General features: G+C 43.5%; 2 protein-coding genes across 5 annotated transcripts in view; one reads left to right on the plus strand and one right to left on the minus strand.

Moving 5' to 3' along the window:
• The window catches only part of LOC139554537 (protein argonaute-4), a 32,453-nt gene extending 31,680 nt beyond the window's left edge, over positions 1 to 773 (minus strand). For both annotated transcript variants that reach the window (XM_071367407.1, XM_071367403.1), the window contains exon 1: positions 556 to 773. In XM_071367407.1, coding sequence (XP_071223508.1) covers positions 556 to 574 — 19 coding nt within the window. In that variant the 5' untranslated portion in view covers positions 575 to 773. The remainder of the gene's footprint in view (positions 1 to 555) is intronic.
• LOC139554535 (claspin-like) lies at positions 259 to 19,087 on the plus strand. Of its 3 annotated transcripts, XM_071367400.1 has the most exons (24): positions 1,354 to 1,640; positions 2,048 to 2,117; positions 2,331 to 2,451; positions 2,748 to 3,106; positions 3,203 to 3,343; positions 3,570 to 3,705; positions 3,872 to 3,974; positions 5,457 to 6,016; positions 6,298 to 6,474; positions 6,651 to 6,805; positions 7,063 to 7,265; positions 9,630 to 9,682; positions 9,877 to 10,067; positions 12,178 to 12,796; positions 12,888 to 12,948; positions 13,811 to 13,880; positions 13,963 to 14,060; positions 14,592 to 14,750; positions 15,011 to 15,132; positions 15,260 to 15,387; positions 15,961 to 16,087; positions 16,212 to 16,288; positions 16,456 to 16,617; positions 17,644 to 19,087. In XM_071367400.1, the coding sequence occupies exons 3-24, from the start codon at positions 2,385 to 2,387 to the stop codon at positions 17,761 to 17,763; spliced, it is 3,888 nt and encodes a 1,295-aa protein (XP_071223501.1). In that variant the 5' UTR covers positions 1,354 to 1,640; positions 2,048 to 2,117; positions 2,331 to 2,384; the 3' UTR covers positions 17,764 to 19,087. The 3 variants fall into 3 exon arrangements, with proteins under 3 accessions (XP_071223502.1, XP_071223501.1, XP_071223500.1); XM_071367401.1 differs by lacking the exons at positions 1,354 to 1,640; positions 2,048 to 2,117 and adding an exon at positions 259 to 393; XM_071367399.1 differs by lacking the exon at positions 2,048 to 2,117.
• Positions 19,088 to 19,690: the final 603 nt, after the last annotated feature.

The following is a 19,690-nucleotide window of genomic DNA, read 5'->3' on the forward strand; positions in this document are numbered from 1 at the left end:
AGCATTGTAACGTTACTTCGCGTCTCTCGTCGCGTTCAATAGGTAGAAAGGAAGACAGTGTGTCGATTGCACAATTACCTAGTTACTAGGCTTCGTATTAACATTTTCTAAAGCTATGTGTGCATACGTATTTCAACTGGAATAGTTTTAAACGTATCATAAAGCTGAAAAAAAATTGCGTGTTTGATGATGAAACGACATGCTAGATAACAGACACACGACACGGAAGGCTTTGGTTAAATTCCCCCCCCCACACACACACACACACACAATGCCGTCTAGCCCTAGTATCGAGCTGCGCGCTTCAGTTAGAAAACCAGCAGCCGAGATTGACGAAAACAAGATCTCTCGTTGTCTTGCATAACATGTGTTCATCAGGCTGTAGTAGTCACGGTAAGAACCTGATCTCCGTTGTATTCATCTTACACACGTTGGGCCTGATATGCTCGTTTGTTTTTTCTCTGTCGTCGAGGCCTACCTACAACCACGGTCCCCAGTTGAGCAATGAATAGGGGAACACACTCCCGACACCGGATTCTCATATCATATTCTTACCGGGTCCGAGCGCTTCCATGGCCGAGGGCTCTCTCTCCGTCTCTGTCCCGGCCTGGCGGCTCCGTACCGACACTGAAATTGGGGGCGGTATCGCGAAGCTGAGGGGGGCTAATTTAAGAAAGGGAATATAATGCGTAAATGTCCAGCAGTGTTGTGGATGCGTTGTCTTCTGAGTGATTTAAAACAGATCCTGTAGATTTGGAAATGAGCATGCGCTAGGAGGTGCTATAAATTAATTCTGCGCTTGCGCAGCAGTATCAAAAGAGCACCACCCATGTAGTTATGGTTAGTACACTACTCCACCCGATTAGACAACATACCTTTTACTGTAAATGTGACTCATAATACATCAGGTTACTAAGTCATAGTACAGTACTTAAGTAGCTGTATCTTACTTGTTTGTCATTAGACTATAAATAATTGCATCCCCTATCTCCAGATCATCTTCCTACATTTCCCCCAAACTCTTGTTTATCTTACCCAGTTAAACACTCATTGTTATTTTGATTCCACCTACTTTTACTAACTCAGTTGACAATATTTTCTTGACATTGCATTGAAAACAAAATGTACATTATCTGTGTTAGAAAATAAAATACTTAATAAACTGGCCTGCCCTGTTTTTGTCGTGGAGTGGGGGTGGACATGTCTGGTCAGCTGTGTGACCGTAGATTTACCAATCAAATGTTTTTGCTCTGTTATTGGCATAACCACCATCCAACGATTGGATGAGGGTGGACATCAATTTTGAGTATCATCCAATAGAAAAGCACAACGACAATGACTGACAGATGTAAGGATAGACTATCATTGTCAGCGCGCGAAAGATAAAAAATTATTAAATCAGAACAAGAACAAGCGGGAGGGAGAGAAAGCTAGCTAAATGCGGATCAATAACACCATTTAATTTTATTAGGCAACCATTTTTACTTTTTTTGCACCAATAGTACTGTCTTATGGTCGGAAAGAATTGAACACGGTACGGAAGTCTTGATTTCACGGTTTTAATGCAGGTTCACTGCAAATACACAAGTAAAAGGAGGATAAAGTAACTTAATAAGATGAGTGTGGTGATCTCTCAACAGGTAAGAAATGTATATTTTCAAATTGTTAGTTACATTAGCTAGCTAAATAAAATACATAGTTAAACGTTCAACACATTAAACAAACGTTAACTAGGTTAATTTTGACTAACATTAGGTGGGGATTGATTGAGTCCGCCATAACCCCATGCTAGTTAGCTCGCTAACGTTAGCTCGCTAACTTTACTTGACTTGTTACTGATTGAGTTGGATTAACTAGCTAGCAATCCTCGTCCTTTGGCTAGTTTGAACGACTGTTTGTTAGACATTTGCATAGGGTAACAATGTGACTGTGTAAACAATTAACATTGTGTAAACTATTCTAGCCAGTTTTCTATGCTATGTGTAACATTAGCCACTGTTGAATGTCCAGCTGGCTAACTACGGTAACCGTATGCTCTTTGTGGCAGCTGAGAGAGAAGGCGCCACAACAGCCATTTGTCGACCCAACATTGAACAACAGACAAGCATCACATTTAAGCAAGCAAGATCATTCACCTACATTTACAATAGTTTTTCTTCACATTTCAATTTTTCTATGTTTACATCAGTTTTACTTATGTCTCGTCACTGGGAAGAAGACAGACCATGATTATTTTGTAGGAAAGAGAGAGGGGCATAGTCACCAGCATGGTTCCCTCAAACAACATAAACATTAGGTGAATTTCTGTCATTTCCCCCCCCTCTATCCAGGCACTGGAGCTCCCTGCTGAGGAACCAGTAGCCGAGAGTGATTCAGACAGCGGGATGGGCTCACCAGTGGAGGAGCTGCAGATTGTTTCTGAGATGATTACCAATACTGTCGACCCGCAAGGTATAGTGATGCAACAAAACGGGTGATCAGTGCCTAAACAGATCACCTGACCAGAGCCCCCTGTTAATGTAAATAGACTGTTCTGGACTGGGCCATTTGCTTCGTGATAAGAAACAATGGATTGTCTTTGACTTTAGACTATCCAACCATTGACGCAAACTACAGTACTTGGCAATTCAACTACCAATGCAAACTAACCTACTTACTTTAGTAGGAAATAGTTTGCTTTGTGACGTAAACGGAATAGCACCCTTCCCGCATTTAGTCATTAAGATGGCTTGTAATATTTTTCCCAGATTCGGATGATGACATCACAGTGAACCGGCGGTCCCGTTGTCGGAAGGCCCTGAGAGACAGTGATAGCGAGGAGGTGGTGCCTGAGATGGCAGAGGCTCTGGTCCTGTCAGCATCCAGCGGAGATGAGATGGAGACTGCTGAGGAAGAGGTCAAAAAGGCAGAATTAAAGAGCAAGAAGATATCCCGGATTGCCCCTATCAACAGTGATGACAGCGCGCCAGAGGAGGAGGAAGAGCTGGTAAAAAAGGATGTGAAACAGAAGGAAGGGAAGAGAGAGAAGAGCCAGAGACACAGAGAGAAGAAAGAGAAGCGCAGCAAAGCTGTGGAGCGACTGAAGAAGAAAGAGAGACCTGAAGAGGTGAGAGGTTGAGTTATAGTGACAGTATAAAATTCAGAGTTTTGACAATTTTTCTAATGAAGTAGACTCCTTTTCCCATCACTCTCTGTTTTGTAGGAGACCCCTTTGCCCCGTGCTCTGAATGACAGCGGCTGTCTCCTTGGTGACAATGACCTATATGACGCTGGTCTGGATGATGATGAAGAGTCTCTGGATGCCATCAGAGCAGCAGTAAAGCAGAAATCCAAGAAGCACAAGGTAAGAGCAACATTTAAAAGTCCTATCTGTAGTTCAGGAGTAGGTGTGAGGTCACTAAAAAGCACGCGTATGCCAGAAATAAATCACACAGGATAACTTTTTGAATGTGAAGTGGTTTGTGAGTTCATTTGAGTTTATGACTAATCTTACATAGCTTTGTGTCTGTATATTGTGCTGTGCAGGCAGACGATGTGTATCAGAACTATGCTCTGTATCTTTTCCTCAGGAGCTTTTATTTGATGATGATGAGGGAGATGATGATGAGGCTGGACCGAAACAGCGTCCCCAGGAGAGGAAGGCAGCTCGAGCCAGCAAGGAGGCCATGAAGCAGCTGCATAGTGAGACCCAGAGGCTGGTCCGAGGTCAGTTTGTTCTTACGTGCATATTACAATAGCGTGTCCCTATATGAAGTGTATTGCCCGTGTTCCACTATGCTTTGCCTCTACATGGCTTGCTACACACTTTTCCTGTGTGGCTTCTATTGTCCAACCCAGTGTTTCTTGTTGCATGTTCTTAATTCCTTTGCAGAATCCACTTGCGGGCTGCCCTACCACATGCCTGAGCCCAAGAGCATCGACCAGTTCTTCAAGAGGAGAGCCCGACCTGAGGGTTCTGCTATGGCACTACTGAAGTGAGAAGACATTTATCTACCAGGATTTCTTTACTTCTACCTGCTTTGTCTTTGCAATTACTGAACTATGCTCATCTAGTTTTGTCCAAATAATTTAAAGGGGCAATCTTATATACCCTTTGATTCTTTAAGAATATAACTTATAAATGCCTCATGAGGTTTGTTCAGCTGTCGTACCCTATCAGAACCTAAAATAGCTTGTTTAACTCCTTTGTTTGTGAACAAAATCATTGTAAACAAACACTGTATAGTCTCAAAACATGGTTAAAACTATAATTTTATATAGGTGGGGAAAATCAATACAGTTACATATCGCAATATTATTTCCGATGCTGTTATATCAATAGTTAAAATAAAAAAAAACTATATATATATATATATATATACAGTACCAGTCAAAAGTTTGGACACGCCTACTCATTCAAAGGTTTTCCTTTATTTTTACTATTTTCTACATTGTAGAATAATTGTGGAAACATCAGCTATGAAATAACACGCATGGAATCATGTAGTAAACAAAAAAGTGTTAAACAAATCAAAATATATTTTATATTCTTCAAAGTAGCCACCCTTAGCCTTGATGACAGCTTTGCACACTCTTGCCATTCTCTCAACCAGCTTCATGAGGAATGCTTTTCCAACAGTCTTGAAGGAGTTCCCACGTATGCTGAGCACTTTGTTGGCTGCTTTTCCTTCACTCTGCGGTCCAACTCATTCCAAACCATCTCAATTGGGTGGTTGTCTGTTGATTGTGGAGGCCAGGTCATCTGATGCAGCACTCGATCGCTCTCCTTCTTGTTCAAATAGCCCTTACACAGCCTGGAGGTGTGTTTGGTCATTGCCCTGTTGACAGTCCCACTAAGCTCAATCCAGATGGGATGGCGTATAACTGCAGAATGCTGTGGTAGCCATGCTGGTTGATTGTGCCTTGAATTCTAAATAAATCATAGACAGTGTCACCAGCAAAGCACCATCTCCAGCTCCGTACTGCATCGCGCCTGACAAATTTTGTAACAATGTGCAAGGCTCCGTATAGCTCCGCATTGACATGATTTGTTGACGTTAGGTGGGGACAGGAGGTATAAACACACACTCACTTCCTTGACAACTTCCTTCACAACAGCTCTGCTTAACAGCTCTGCACTGCTCCACGAAGCGCAAGAAGTATGAATTCCATGACTTCTGCAGAGGCCTTATCCCTGTAAATGCTGCACGGCCAATGCGGACGTCGTATTGACCATGCGTCTCCTTTTAGTATCGTGATAATATGGTATCGTGAGGTCCCGGGTAATTCTCAGACCTAATAGGCGGTCAGTCCTTGCATCCATATCTCTGTCTGAATTTGAATTGTTACATTTCTCCTGCCCTATCCCTCAGCTTTTTACCAAAACAGTGGTAGGGATCCCATTTTGTTATTGTTTGAACTCCAGATCGCCCCTTTTTAAGCATATAAACCCTTTTTATTTGTATTTATTTTTTAAGGTCTGCCAAGTATCATGACTTGATAAAAGAGGCAACCCCAACACCTCCTCCCCCCAACCCACCCAAGGAGTCCCAACAGCCCTCAGCCTCCCTGGACCCACCCTCCACCCAGACCCAAGCTCTCTCCCAGCCAACGGCCACTTCCTCCCCACACCAGGAGAACCACAGCAGGGCAGGAGAGACCTCTCCAACCCAGGAGCTCGACGACGATGAATTCCCACTACCTGAACTGGCCGCCATTATGCAGGGGGCTAATATTTCAGTGTTTGGTGGTGCTGAAATTCCACCACCAGAGTCTATGGAGGCTGGACCCCCAGAGCAGAACCAGGCAGAGCCCTCTGACTCTCAAGCCCAGGAGATGGAGGTGAAGGCAGGGGATTGGGATGGAGCTCAGCCGCTACCTGCTCCAGCCAGTGTGCACCCCGTAGCACCAGCAGTCCCAAAACTCAAGAAGGACAGGCTGGCTAGACTGAGGGAGCTGGGGGTGGAGCCCCCGCCTGTCCCCAAACTGTGTGCTGACGATGGGTCCTTTGATCCGGAGCCCTCTCAGGTTAACCCAGGTGAGAGCACCACAGCAAATGTTCAGCTCCTTAATGTCAGAGCTCTATAGCACAGTATTTTCCAAATGGTGGGTTGGGGTTTAAAGCCTTGTGTTTAGATGCATGCTTTTGTACAAGTTATGTGGCACACAAAAGGATTTTGGTGGGTCACAACACAAGCACACTGTATTGTGGTGAAATGGGTGACCTTGAATGAATTGGGTTGAGGAGAAACCCAGTCAAGTTGGTTGTGATGTTATGTTATGCTCTTCTGTAGTTAACCTGTTTGTTTCCCCCCTCAGGCGTAGAGGCGTTGAAGGAGCGTTTCCTACGTCACGTCCAGCCCGTGGCCCGGCCCAGAGGGGAACGCACTGTGCAGCTCAGCGTCATCCGTAAAGACAGCAGCGATGAGCTCCACCATGACACTGTCACCACCACCATCAGGGAAGAGGAGGAGGAGGCTGCACACACCGCGCCTGGTACAAACACCATCTCACACACACGTTCTCTCTAAACCTCCACACACACACACTTGCTAAAGAGGCATCCCATACCATGCATAGCAAGCCACACATATATTTCCAAATGTCTTAATTTCTCTGCCCACTGGCTGCAATATTCTTTCCTAACCAGTCTTGTTTCACCCTTTCCTCAGGTGAGAAGCTGACCAACCTGAAGTCCCGTCTGCAGCAGGCCATGGCCGTAAAGAGACGGGAGGATCGAGAACGCAAGGACGCCCTCCATCGCCTAGACAACGAGGACTGTGGCGAGGAAGAGGAAGAGGAAATGACGGATTCCGAGGGGGAAGAGGTAAGAGTGGATCGGCGGCTTTGACCTTCTACCCCCATCCTCAGGCAGTCTTGGGTCTTGCGTGTCAGTGCTTTCCGTACACTTTTCACAGTGATGCTCTGCGATGGGAACCAACACATTGAAGTCCAAAACATTTTTAAATGGAAAAATTTGAATAAAGGTAATAGAGGGAATGTCTTGTCCAATTTATGGTAATGGAACCATTAATTGTGTGGGTGTGTTTCGGACTTTGTCAAAACCTGTTTGTCTCTCCACAGGGTGTAGATGAGCTACTGGGGGGTGGTGATGCTGATGATGAGGATGACGACCAGGATGACGATCAGGAGGAGGGCAGCGCGGCACAGAGGGGTGTGAGGAGCCTCTCCCCGTTAAGATTAAAGGGTCCCTCTCCCCCACCAGACTTGCTCAACACAGACGGAACCCTCATGCTGTTTGCGAGCAGCTCCTGCTCGCGCACCGGGTATGTGTGTGTGGTGCTGATATTTGGGAGTCTCGGCCACGTACATAGGCTGACAATACGTGGCCTTCAGATTGCAGGCCTGCATAAGGCAAAGTAGCACGCGATGTAGCGCTCCATGTCGTTGGTCATGGGCAGCCTTGTCGAATGAAAAGGGTAGTGCTGTCTATATCCAAGTGTCCAGATGTCAGTGTCCTCGACTCCTTCTCGACTGTACTGGATTCAAGTAATGTATTGAAAAAGTGTGTAAGCCAGTGTTTAATTTCGTCAACAAAAGTAGTGACTCAAATATTCATCTAACACAAATATTTCTGTGGCAATTGACGAGACTATAACTGACTAAATAGACTAAATTATTTTTAATTTCAGTTGACTAAAACGAGACAGTTATCTCTGACTGAAATCTGACAAAGTGGACTGGACACGAGTTTTTGGCGAGATTCAGAACTTTTCAATGATGAGCGCAATTAATATTAGCAGCAGATATGCACAGGCTTTTTCAGCAATGGGAAGATAGTGCCTCACCTGGCACACCAGCTGGTGAGCTACCGGGTAGCAAGTGACGCGTGTGGGCAGATGCACCACACAGAACGCACTGCAACTTCCTTTCCAATTATACACTTCATTTCTGTTCATGTCATTTACTTAGGCACAATCTGTCAGTCAAGTAAAAATCAACGTCGGATCGTAATGACACTTCAACACGTCTGCGTTTGTGCATCACCTGCATGTGTGCAAGACGAGTGGTCAGGTGCTCAAGGAGAGAGCGAGACAGTCGGACATTGCTGCAGCAGGTAGGCCTAGCCTATAAAATATTCATAGAGAACTAACTAGGTAGCCATTTCAAGGCATCTTGTACCCTCGAGTTAACTGTTTAGCTGTTATGAGCATGTGTTCATGTTTTCGTCATGTCCCCAAGAATATTCCACCGACACTCGCGAATAAGGCCATCCAAAGTTGATTTGCGCCTCGACAGCGTCACCGACAGCGTCATTGCGCAAAATGGTACGCGGCATCATCTGGTTATGTGTGCAACCAAAGTTCAACATTCACCTTCCATTTTCTTTCAAGCCCTCTACACATACAGTTTGATGCATAGTTTCAATAAATCCAACGTATGCACCACACAGAACGCACTGCAACTGCCTCTGCGTCGCAACGGTACAAGGCAAATGCAGTGTTCCAATGGAAATCAATGTACTTCTAGTGTACCAAAATAGATGCACTGTGTGTGACCAAGACATTACTTTTTTAAACAATTAATGTGATTATTTTTTATCAATTATTTTTGGTGAAATTATTGATCTTTTGAATTTTATTTTGTAGCCTCGCTCAACCTTTCCCCACTGCATTTTTTAGCCACGTTCTGTAGCAAAGTCTCTCTTTTCCTTAGAGAAAACGTCTTGATTCTAGCTATTACCGTTCAAAAGATATGATCCATAATAGCAGCATTTTTGTTTTGGAACGTTGTTAGAAATATGCTATGTAGAACAAACATGCCTCTGACGTGTTGAATAATAATAAAATGTATATATTAATGGAATTTCTATCTTCAACATTCAAGAACGTTTTGCAACTTACTGTTTCCCAGGTAACATTACCAGTAGCCTATATGCAAACATTTGGTGGCACAGAAAGGAAATGGGATAGCAAACAAGTTATTGACAAAATTAATCTTGCCACTACACTATCTGACTGGGCAACTAACTCTTATTTTGAGTTAATTTGGACCCAGTGACTCCGACTTGAGTGCTTGGACCAGGACTCGCGCACTGGGACTCAAGATTTAAGCCATAGGGACTCGATTCGGACTCAAGGTTTTGTGATTTGACTAAATCACTGGGCGAAACGATCATTAGCTCCCATTCTACTTTTGGACAGCAATGTGGCTGCGACATCTGAACCGGTTCATAACAATGGCAGTGACGTGACGGAGGTGCAACCCATAGTACTTTAGGGGACCATCTGGTGATCTGTGACCAGCTCGCTCTCGCAGCGCAAGATAATTATCACATGGCCATATAATTATGATATATTCTTATGTTTGTCATGTTTCTGCTGTTGGGAGAGAATAGGATGTTCTTCCGAAAAAGTTGGTAGGACAAGGCTATGTATGTTTGTGCCCATAGAAGTCAGTGGTTTATGTTTACTATAGGTTAATGAGGCAATACTAGACAATCATTATTCAAATGACAAAAATGTGACTAAGACTGAGTGATATTTTAGTCAAAATGACTAAGACTAGACTACATCTAAAATAGAGTACCAAAATGAACACTGGTGTAAGGTAAGTGTATATACTAAGTGAGTTAGTAAGTGTGTGTGTTATCTGTCCCTCCAAGTTGTTACATTTTGTCTTTCTTACAGAGATGGTGTAAAGAGGACAGGGCCCGGTGGTCAAGACAGTTACACAAAGATGGGTGAGTAGACTGAACATCTCACTTTCAAGTAAATTGTCATAACTATGCTCCTTCATAAAATACTCTCAAATCCTTGATGGAATCAGGTGTCTCTTTTCCAGTCTAGGTAATAAAAGAATTTGGTGGGGTTCTGACAAAGGGAAGTTTCACTGGTAAAATTGTATTGCAAGTTCTATGTCTCTTTTCTACTACAGAGGAAGAAGATTCTCTGTCCCTGGCCAAGGACAACAGTCACAACAGTAGTTTTGAGCTGCTGGGCTCCATGCTGCCGTCCTACCAGCCTGTCAACCGCAGCACAACAGGAGGCAGAGGCCTGTCAGCCAGAACCTTCCGCTCCCCCTCACCCTGCTTCTTCAGACCCAGCTTCCTGGGATCTGCCTCCAAGGTGAGACGCTGACAGTGTAGGGGGGGGTTCATATCCTGTATGTCTAGGGCGCTGTGTTTTCCTTACCACTGTATGACAGTATAAAAGTGTCAGAAGAGAGCCAATCGTAACCACGCAGACCCAAGTATGGATGTCTCCCAGTAATGCATGCGTTATGTGAATTCAATCAGGGACCGCGGAATGATTTTGACTGGGGGTGCAGTGACCTATGTGTGCTTGCCAATTTGTTTCCATTGGGCATGATAGTAAAGACTAATTTAACTGTAAAAAATGTATTGCATTTTAATGTGTCATGAACACAACCAGGCTTGATGTTTCATCTGATAAACCACGTTTCCGTCACGACCGCTGTGATGGTTTGGTACCTTTTTTAAAATGCTGACAGATCATTTGTTTGTTGTGATCTTTGTCGGTAAAATTCATTACGCGAGAAATGGTGGTGGAAACGCCTTTGCGCAAGTATTGATATAATAACCATCATATGGAAGTAAACTATGGTGCGTGAGGTCCTCCCACTTCAACTCAGGAAAGCATGCCGTTTATTAGGCTACAGATGAAATAAGTTATGATGAACCTCACAGGGTGGTGAAGGTGCACGGTGACGAGCTTGATGCCCCTTTCAATAAATAAAGAGGGTCTTATTCTGGTGACATGGCGATTGTCAAATGGCAGTCAAGCATCAATCTAAGAATCATTATCCATAATAAGCTTATCTCATCATGTGACCTAGCCTACCCACACTGTATCTGCGAGCTGTTGGCTAGAGCACACTTGCAAAGTCCACAGTAAGCACATTTTACTATTTAACGCAACAGTTTTTGTGACAACTATCGGTCTAGTTGAAAATGCGATGGAAAGACATTGAACTTTTTTCTTCTTTTTTTCGATACATGAAAACTGAAAGCGGATAAATACATTGTGTGCACTATCACTCACTGATTACACCACTGGTGGGAAAATGCGCATATTTTCTTTATTCAGATTTTAGACTATTTGCATGAAACTCTGTCGCCAATTAGATGGACACCTAGCTACTGTCAAATCACGTAAGAGTAGGCTACCTGTGTGCGTTCGATCCACTCTATAATGATTCCAGCATCTGAAACAGTGCGCGCACCTCCATTTTGATGAACGGAAAGGGCGCCTATTAACACCGGACGTGTAATGACATTCAGCGACTATTAGGCACACATGTAGCCTGAATTCATTGATGCCTCCACTGCTGTTCGTATGCGTCACTGTCCCAGACAGTTGTCTGTCTACTTTCACCCCTATTTTAGCGAGGGGGGGAATTCTGTATATAATTTCCAACATTTTGTAGGCTATTTGTTGACCAACTTAGGCCTGCAGCTACTATTCTCTCATTACTTGTTGCCTTAGGAGACAAAAAAGCAGAGCTCACCAGAACAATGTAATAAATTAATAGAATGAATGTATCAGTAATAGTCCTAAGCCTAATCTAGTTGACATTGGTAAAGTTTTGTCTTCCATTTCTGCTCACAGAGCAAGGACGTGTAGCGACCGGGGCAAACCTGCAATAGCCTAACTCAACAAAATAAACTGCGAAAGCTTTTCCCTTCAAAATGTCTAAATGACGTAGGTTTCACCGGTTTCAAGGAAATTAAAAGCTGTGAAAACGATCCAACATGAATCTGATTTAGATTTCAGTTTGTCCTGGATATATATTTTTATGTGGTTGGAATAGCCTACTGTCAGCTTTTGTCACTGACAAAGGCCGCACGTTTGCACGGTCCCTAACTGTGCATTCTCTTTCTCTCAAGATGCTGAAAGTCATATTTCTCCACTCCTATTCCCAAGACTAAATTAACATTTGGTGTATCAGTTTACTGCAAGAAATCCCATTATATTAGGCAACATGTGAGAGTAATAGCCCTACAGTCAGTGTTTATATTTCAGTTGCTACATTTAGGCTAAAACTTCTGTGTCCAAATGTGTATTTTTAGTTCGGATGAGCAGCAGCACCCCTCCCCCAAATCCCTACAGACATGTTTATTGTTACGTTAGGATTCAGAAAGGCAGTTTCTATAAATGTTGAGACTGACTCCTTTGAGACTCATCCCCAGTACCCCCCCCCCCCTCCATCCCACAGAGCTCAGGGAAACTCTCCGAGCCCTCCCTCTCGCTGCCCGTGGAGGACTCTCAGGACTTGTACGCTCCCCCCTCCCCCGGCGAGTCTTCTGGCCCCCTGGGGGCCCCGTCTCAGGGTCGCTTCTCTCTGGAGGAGGACTCCCAGCTCCTGGACGCCGACGGCTTCCTCAACGTGGGGCCCCGCACTGGCCCCCCGCGCTCCCACAAGAGGCAGCTCCTACTGGCCAGCCTGGATGAGAACGCTATGGACGCTAACATGGGGGAGCTGTTAGGAATGTGCTCTGGTGGGTTTGGGATGGCCAGAGAGGGCGGAGTAGGGGGGCTTGGGGCCTCGCAGGAAGATGAATTGTTAGGGCTGTGTTCTGGAATGTTCCCTACCACACAGACGGAGGGAGCGAAGGAGAGGAAGAGCGAGGGAGGAGTTAGAGGGCTGGGGGCGACTCAGGAGGATGAGCTGCTGGGGCTGTGTTCGGGAGTGTTCCCCACCGCACAGGCAGAAAGGGAGAAGGAGGGAGCGGAAGGGAGGAAAAGGGAGGAAGAGAAGATGGAGTTGGAAATGGACCGAGACGATGACATGGATCAGCTGCTCGGCCTCTGCTCTGGGAAGTTTACTACTCAAGGTAAGGGTGTCTCCCAAGTATTGGGTGTATGTCTGGGTGATTGGGTGTAATAATGTTTTGGTTCCATTCCTCTCAATCTCTCTCCGTATAGGTGTCTCCCCCTTGCGATCCAACTCGAGCTACGCCCCACACTCCTCAACTGCGGAAGACCGGTAAAAAGAGCTAGCCTAATGTTTTTTAGACGCAGACAATCACTGACTCCAGACATTTAAATTGGAGTTCAGCAATATTAAATGTAGTGAACTTATTAGGAAATAAACTAAATGTGTTGTCATTTATTAGAAAGTTCATTTATTTGTCCAAGTTATAAGACAAAATGTAGAAATTCGTTTTTTCCTGCACAGGAATACCACTGTCTGTGTGTTGTGTGGTGCTCGTATGTCTAGTCTATGCTCTGTGCAGCCGTTAGCGATAATGCTAATGATAACCTTCTACTCTACTGGTAGATTGAAAGGCTTTTCCAAAAACCTAAATTAAATGTTAACTACAAAGTAGCCTATACCTACCTGGCAGAATGATATCATGATTATTTGCATTAAACCAGCCATAATTTATTTTGCTACAGAAACACTGCCAACCGAACAACGCTTTCTGGCTGGTGTGCGTGCACATGCATTAAAAACTGTGCACTACACCTACAATTCAACATTTCTTAGATTTTACCACACCTCAAGTTTTCTCCTGATGTAGTTTGAGCATTGTTGTGGATTTAGAACATCCCATTCTTGTTTTTCTTTTAAGTGATTTTTGAGGGTGAAAACCTGAAAAACAACTGAATTTTGGGGGGGGGAATAAAACGAAATCAGGCAAAAAATAAAACAGATTTTCTGGGGCCCTAATATTGTATCCGATGACTAATTTACCTTCTCGGTCTCAATAAAGTTTATTCAATTCAGGAATGGAGTACTATGTTATACTTCTTGTACTTACCACTATGATATACTAAGGCTATACATTCAAAGAAATCGAAAAGTTGATCCCTGTAAGGCTAAATGCGTTTCTGTGCGGTTTCAGTCGAGAGAAACTGGTGGAAGAGGATTGTGAGTTTCGACTTCTGTCAGACGTGGAGAGCCAGAGTGAGCAGGTAAGGCACACGCGATCGCACCTTTGCGTTGATGACTTATACCCCAAACAGCTAAACTAACTCCTTCCTCCTTTCCTTCCAGGAAGACGGTGATGGCGACGAGGATGAAGAGAACGAGGTAGAGGAGGAGGAGGAGGAGAGGGAGGCTGTGTTTGCACCCCGTCAAGGAAGGAAGAAAATGTACGTAGAGAACTCTTCCTGAATGATGAACTTACACAGCTCAAGTTTGTCACATGCACAAGTACAGTGAAATGCATTTGGTGCTTGCTTTTTCCTGACAATGCACTTATAAATATCAGTAGTACTATTAAAAAATAAAGGTTTAAGTTAAGACGTCTGTTGGGTTTCCTTGACGGTAGAGCCTATTAAAAGATGAGCTCAAAGACAGCATGGCACAGAAGGCATTACATACCACCCTGCATACAACACAATTCTGTTTTGCTTCGGCAAAGAGGATATGGGATTGATTATTTTTATAGTATTTAAGACAACATATCTCTCCCAGTGCCTCTACATTCACCTATACCATAGTCTGCCAATATAACTTTAGGTCTTAGGATGAGTGTCTGTCGAATGTCCTGTTTTGAAAATGAGCTCAATTGCACAAACTCTAAACCCCTTTTATGTATCAGAATGCGGTTTCCGCACAGAAGGTTAGTTCAAGCCCACTTGGTATTCATGTCGTCTGGTTGTGTTTTCCGTTCTCTGCAGGCGCATGGCAGAGTTTGTGGACTCTGAGGCTGAGCTCTCAGGTAGTGATGTCGGCAGTGAGGATGAGGATGACGGTGAGAATGAATATGAGGAGGAGGAGCTGCTGGACGAGCTGCCGTCTGATGAAGAGCTGCAGGACCAGGTCAACAAGATCCACATGTATGTACTGACGCAAATACCCCCACCCCCAAAAAATAACATTCTAAATACCTCGAGAGAAAAAAATCTAAGACCTTCTATAGTCAATACTATTACTATTGGGTTACCTTAACAAAGCACAATGTGCTTTATCTTCATAGGTAATGTTTGGTAGTAGAGAGGTTTCATTTGTTCATCTTTTTTGAAAAAAGCAACCAATCATATGGTGTCTGTGTGAATATTTTTTACCCTAAAGCTTAGTGTAACCTGCTCGTCTACAGGAAACAGGTCCTTGACGACGACAAGCGGCGACTGCGGCTGTACCAAGAGCGTTACCTAGCCGACGGGGACCTGCACTCAGACGGGCCGGGCCGAGCTCGCCGCTTCCGCTGGAAGAACATAGGTGGGTGTGTCCTGAGTTGGCGTTCTCCTACGACAGATATCCTGCTTTTCTGTTCCACAAGCTTTATTCAACGGTCGTGTTTTAACCCAATGCTGTCTCTGTTTTTGTGGTGCTTTTCTTTCTTTAGACGATGGCTTTGACATGGACGGAATGGGGGTGGAGGGGGAGGAAGAGGATGAGGAGGAAGAGCTGGACCATGCAGAGCTGCAGAGGAGGAAAGAGAGGCTGGAGAGGGAGCAGTGGCTACGAGAACAGGTACACTTCATGTACAAAAGTATGTGGACAAAAATCGTCTGTCCTCTGGTTATAACACTCACTACCGAGTTGGAGTTGGAGGATTCCAGGAGAATGCTACCTGCCCCAATACATAGTGCCAACTGTAGTTTGGTAGAGGAGGACTAATAGTCTGAGGCTGTTTTTCATGTTTCGGGCCCAATAGTTCCAGTGAAGGGAAATCTGAACGCTACAGCACACAATGACATTCTAGATGATTCTGTGCTTCCTACTTTGTGGCAACGGTTTGGGGAATGCCCTTTCCTGTTTCAGCATGATAATTCCCCCGTGCGAGCCAGGCTTAATCGCCCAACCAATACTTGGTCATGTAGTGTATGTATAGCATATGGGTGTGTGTCATTCTATTCTGTCAGGGGAAACTCACTGGGAACCAAATGGAATGAAACAGGGAGGCACCTACTTGAATTTGTCCAATAAACTCGTATTTGTTGCTAAACGTTTTCCTACGGTTTGAACTAATGATTACTCACCTGGTTTGTATTATATGTAGTGTGTGTGGTCCTCATGTTTGTCTAACTCCCTTTGACTTTCTAGTCAGATGCTAAGGCCAAGAAAGGGGAGGACTTTGATATGGATGAGGAGGAGGAGAAGATTGGAGAGGAGGACAGCCAGTTCATGAAGCTGGCCAAGAAACTGACCGCCAAGAAACTACAGAAGAAAGGTGAGCTGACGTACAAGCGATATGAGATAGATATATATATGAAAGATTACTGAATTTCTCAAGAGTTACTCTTTTTAACCCTCCCCTTATCTCAATCCCTCCGTCTCTCTGTTTTGTTTTCCAGAGCTGCCTGTTGCACCCCAGGCGGACAGAGAATTCCTAGCTCAGAACCCCTTCCAGAGACCTTTTCAACCCACCATGGTCAGTACCTTCCTCATACTAGTCTGGACTGGTGGTCACCCTCTCTCCTCTAGTGTGACACTTATGATTTTCACTGTTGTGTAATCGGAGCCTTCTAAGAATCTTTACTAGATGACTCTGCCTCTATGACCGTTTCACCTCCATTTAACCTTTGAACCCCACCTCAGGTGAAGAGGGGCTCGTTGCTCAGCCAGCCCCGCTCCGTCCTGCAGAAGCTGGCCTGTATCTCCGAGGGGAACCCACTAGCCCCCCGCAACACCCGAGGGTTCGTCTTCCAAAGCCTATCGCCAGAGAAAGAGGCCTCGGCTGCAGAAGCCCCCAAAAAACAGGCAGGTCCAACCATGGAGAGAAAATATAATGGTGTTATATGTAATCCTGTGGGCCTAACGCACACAGTTGGATGATAGTTGGTCAGTATTGTAGCTACAACCGTGTGTAGTGTTTCAGTAAACATGTTTTGTTTTTCTTGAAAGCCTCATTCCATTCCCAACAGTTATTTTTTTTCTATAGAATAAAAACATCCATTACACTTTTAAGAGCATTTAGTTTCTTCTCGAACTTGTGACAGTTTGGTTATTACTGTACTTGTAATTCTAATCATGGTAACTTTGGACTGTAGTGTAGTACCGATGTCTGACCATAGGGTGGTGCCAAAAGCCCAAGCTGTTAATGTTTCCCTGGTAAAAACTGTGTTAGTGCAGTCTTTGTTTGACTAGAACCATTGCTCGCTCTTATCCATACTTTTTTTTTTTTTCTATGTTTACATATACTGCAACTCGGTTTTTAGCTGAAAATGTGTACAACATGACATAATCCAAACTGGATCTGTGTGGAATATCTATATTATTGTATGTATAATCTCTGAACCGATCAGGGAAGACGCAGCGTCAACACGAAATTGTATTTTATCTCAGGGCATTGACATTGTCTTTTTTAAATTGGCTCAAATTTGTATTCGTCATGATGACATTTTAATTTTAATTACAATAAAATGATGCCGGATCATGCTAACCAGGTTAAGACTTTTGGGGAGTTCTGTTTTAAACTGAGGCGTAATTGATCTTTTTAAATAGCTGTAGTACTGCTCCGAGTCATACAGACGTCCACAAACACAGCTGGACATGTATAATTTCTAATGGGACTCCACGCTGGCACCAAAATCTCCCAAATAATTACATTCCAGTTAGAAATTAAGAATCCCTAAATCGGAATGTTATCGTCATGGGGCGTTTGCTTCTAATGTGGTGGAGAGTTTGTTGACAAGCTCTGTATATCTCTGACACGTTCTGGTCCATTTATTTTAGCAACAGGAGTCATTTACGATATTTAACTCTGAATATCTCTTTATTTCGCAGCTGAAGAAGAGGGGACAAATCAAGGTTTTGGCCCCGGCTGCTAAGCGGCCATGTCGAGAAAACAACGCACCAGCAGCCAAAGGACCCCAAAGAAGTATTTTCTGTTACCTGGAGAACTGAGGTGTCTGACAATTGTGCCTGATGTGCTAATCACACACACATCCAGAGTGTGTGTGCTACCTTATAAAATCTGGTGTCAACAACATTCACACTTTCTCCCGGGAACCACATTGACACTTGATTGTGTCCTACTTAATTTGTGTCCTGAATAATTATTAGGTTTTTTATCATGTAAATAGAATGGGTTTGATTTTATAATTTTTTTTTGCGGTTTTTAAATGTACTTGTTTTAAGTTTGTAAATTAAAGCGTGTTTTACCACATGCTCTAATATCTGTTTTATCCTGGTGTGTTCTATTCTACTCACATGCAGGTTGCTTGTAGGTAAATAGAGGTACAGTGCCTTCAAAGTAGTCCTACCCCTTGACTTATTCCCCATTTTGTTGTTACAGCCTATTTTCAAAATGGATTAAATAGAATTTTCTCTCACCCATTTACACACTACCCCATAATGACAAAGTGCAAACATGTTTTTAGAAATGTTAGCAAATTTTATTAAATGAAATACAGTAATCTAATTTTACATAATTATTCACATCCCTGAGTCAATACATGTTAAAATCACATTTGGCAGCGATTACAGTGTAGTCTTTTGGGGTAAGTCTAAGAGATTTGCCCATCTGGATTGTAAAATATTTCCCTTCGGGTTTTTTTATTCGTCGAGCTCTGTCAAATTGGTTGTTGATCATTTAAGTAAAAACTGTAGATCGGCCTCAGGAATATTCACTGTCTTTTTGGTAAGCAACTCCAGTTGTGTTTTAGGTTATTGTCCTGCTGAAAGATCAAATTGTATTGTTCACATGCACATGGTTAGCGGGTGTAGCGAAATGCTTTTGCTTCTAGTTCCCGACAGTGCAGTAATATCGAACAAGTAATCTAACAATTCCCCAACAACTACCTAATACACACAAATCTTAAGGGGTGAATGAGAAAATGTATATATGGATGAGCGATGGCCGAGCGGCATAGGCAAGGTGCAATAGATGCTATAAAATACAGTATATACGTATGAGTAATGTAAGACATGTAAACATAATGTAAAGTGGCATTATTTGAAGTGACTAAAACAAAACGACTGCATAGTTTCCTTATGACTCGAAGCGAGGCGACCATCTCTGTCGGCGCCATCTCCCAGTGTCTGTTGAAAAGCAGACTGAACCAGGTTTTCATCTAGGATTTTCCCTGTGCTTAGCTCCTTTTTATTTTTTTTATCCTGAAAAACTCCCCAGTCCTTAATGATTAATTACAAGCATACCCATAACATGATGCAGCCACTACTGTGCTCGGTAATGTTTGTGGCAAATCCAATAAAACACTGAATTTTATTGGAAATATTTTGCAGTATTACTTTAGTGCCTTGTTGCAAACAGGATGCATTTTTTGTAATATTATGTACAGGCTTCCTTTTCACTGTCAATTTGGTTAGTATTGTGGAGTAACTACAATGTTGATCCATCCTCAGTTCTCGTATCACAGCCATTTAAGCTCAAAATGTTTTAAAGTCACCATTGCCTCATGGTGAAATCCATGAGCGGTTTCCTTCCTCTCCGGAAACTGAGGTAATACTGGGTGTATTGATACACAATCCAAAGTGTTATTAATAACTTCACCATGCTCAAAGGGATATTCGATGTCTGCTTTTTTCTTTATTTACCCATCTACCAATACCCTTTGCGAGTCATTGGAAAAATTCCCTGTTTTTTGTGGTTGAATCTGTGTTTGAAATTCACTGCTCGACTGAGGGACCTTACAATTATCTGTATGTGTGGGTATAGAGCGGCGGGAGTCATTAAAAAATCATGTTAAACACTATTACTGCACACAGAGTGAGTCCATAGGGGCTCCCGAGTGTCGCAGCGGTCTAAGGCACTGCATCTCAGTGCTAGAGGCATCACTACAGACCCTGGTTCGATTCCTGTCTGTATCAC

Source organism: Salvelinus alpinus, chromosome 26 (genome assembly GCF_045679555.1).
Source record: "Salvelinus alpinus chromosome 26, SLU_Salpinus.1, whole genome shotgun sequence".
Taxonomy (NCBI): domain Eukaryota; kingdom Metazoa; phylum Chordata; class Actinopteri; order Salmoniformes; family Salmonidae; genus Salvelinus; species Salvelinus alpinus.

What these genes read in the sequence shown, in the direction of transcription:
- LOC139554535 (XM_071367399.1), top strand. Translation starts at nt 1,617, where the DNA reads ATGAGTGTGGTGATCTCTCAACAG. An exon ending in AGACAGTTACACAAAGATGG is followed by an intron (nt 9,683 to 9,876) that starts GTGAGTAGACTG and finishes TTTCTACTACAG; the next exon opens with AGGAAGAAGATTCTCTGTCC. An exon ending in TGGAGAGCCAGAGTGAGCAG is followed by an intron (nt 13,881 to 13,962) that starts GTAAGGCACACG and finishes CTTTCCTTCCAG; the next exon opens with GAAGACGGTGATGGCGACGA.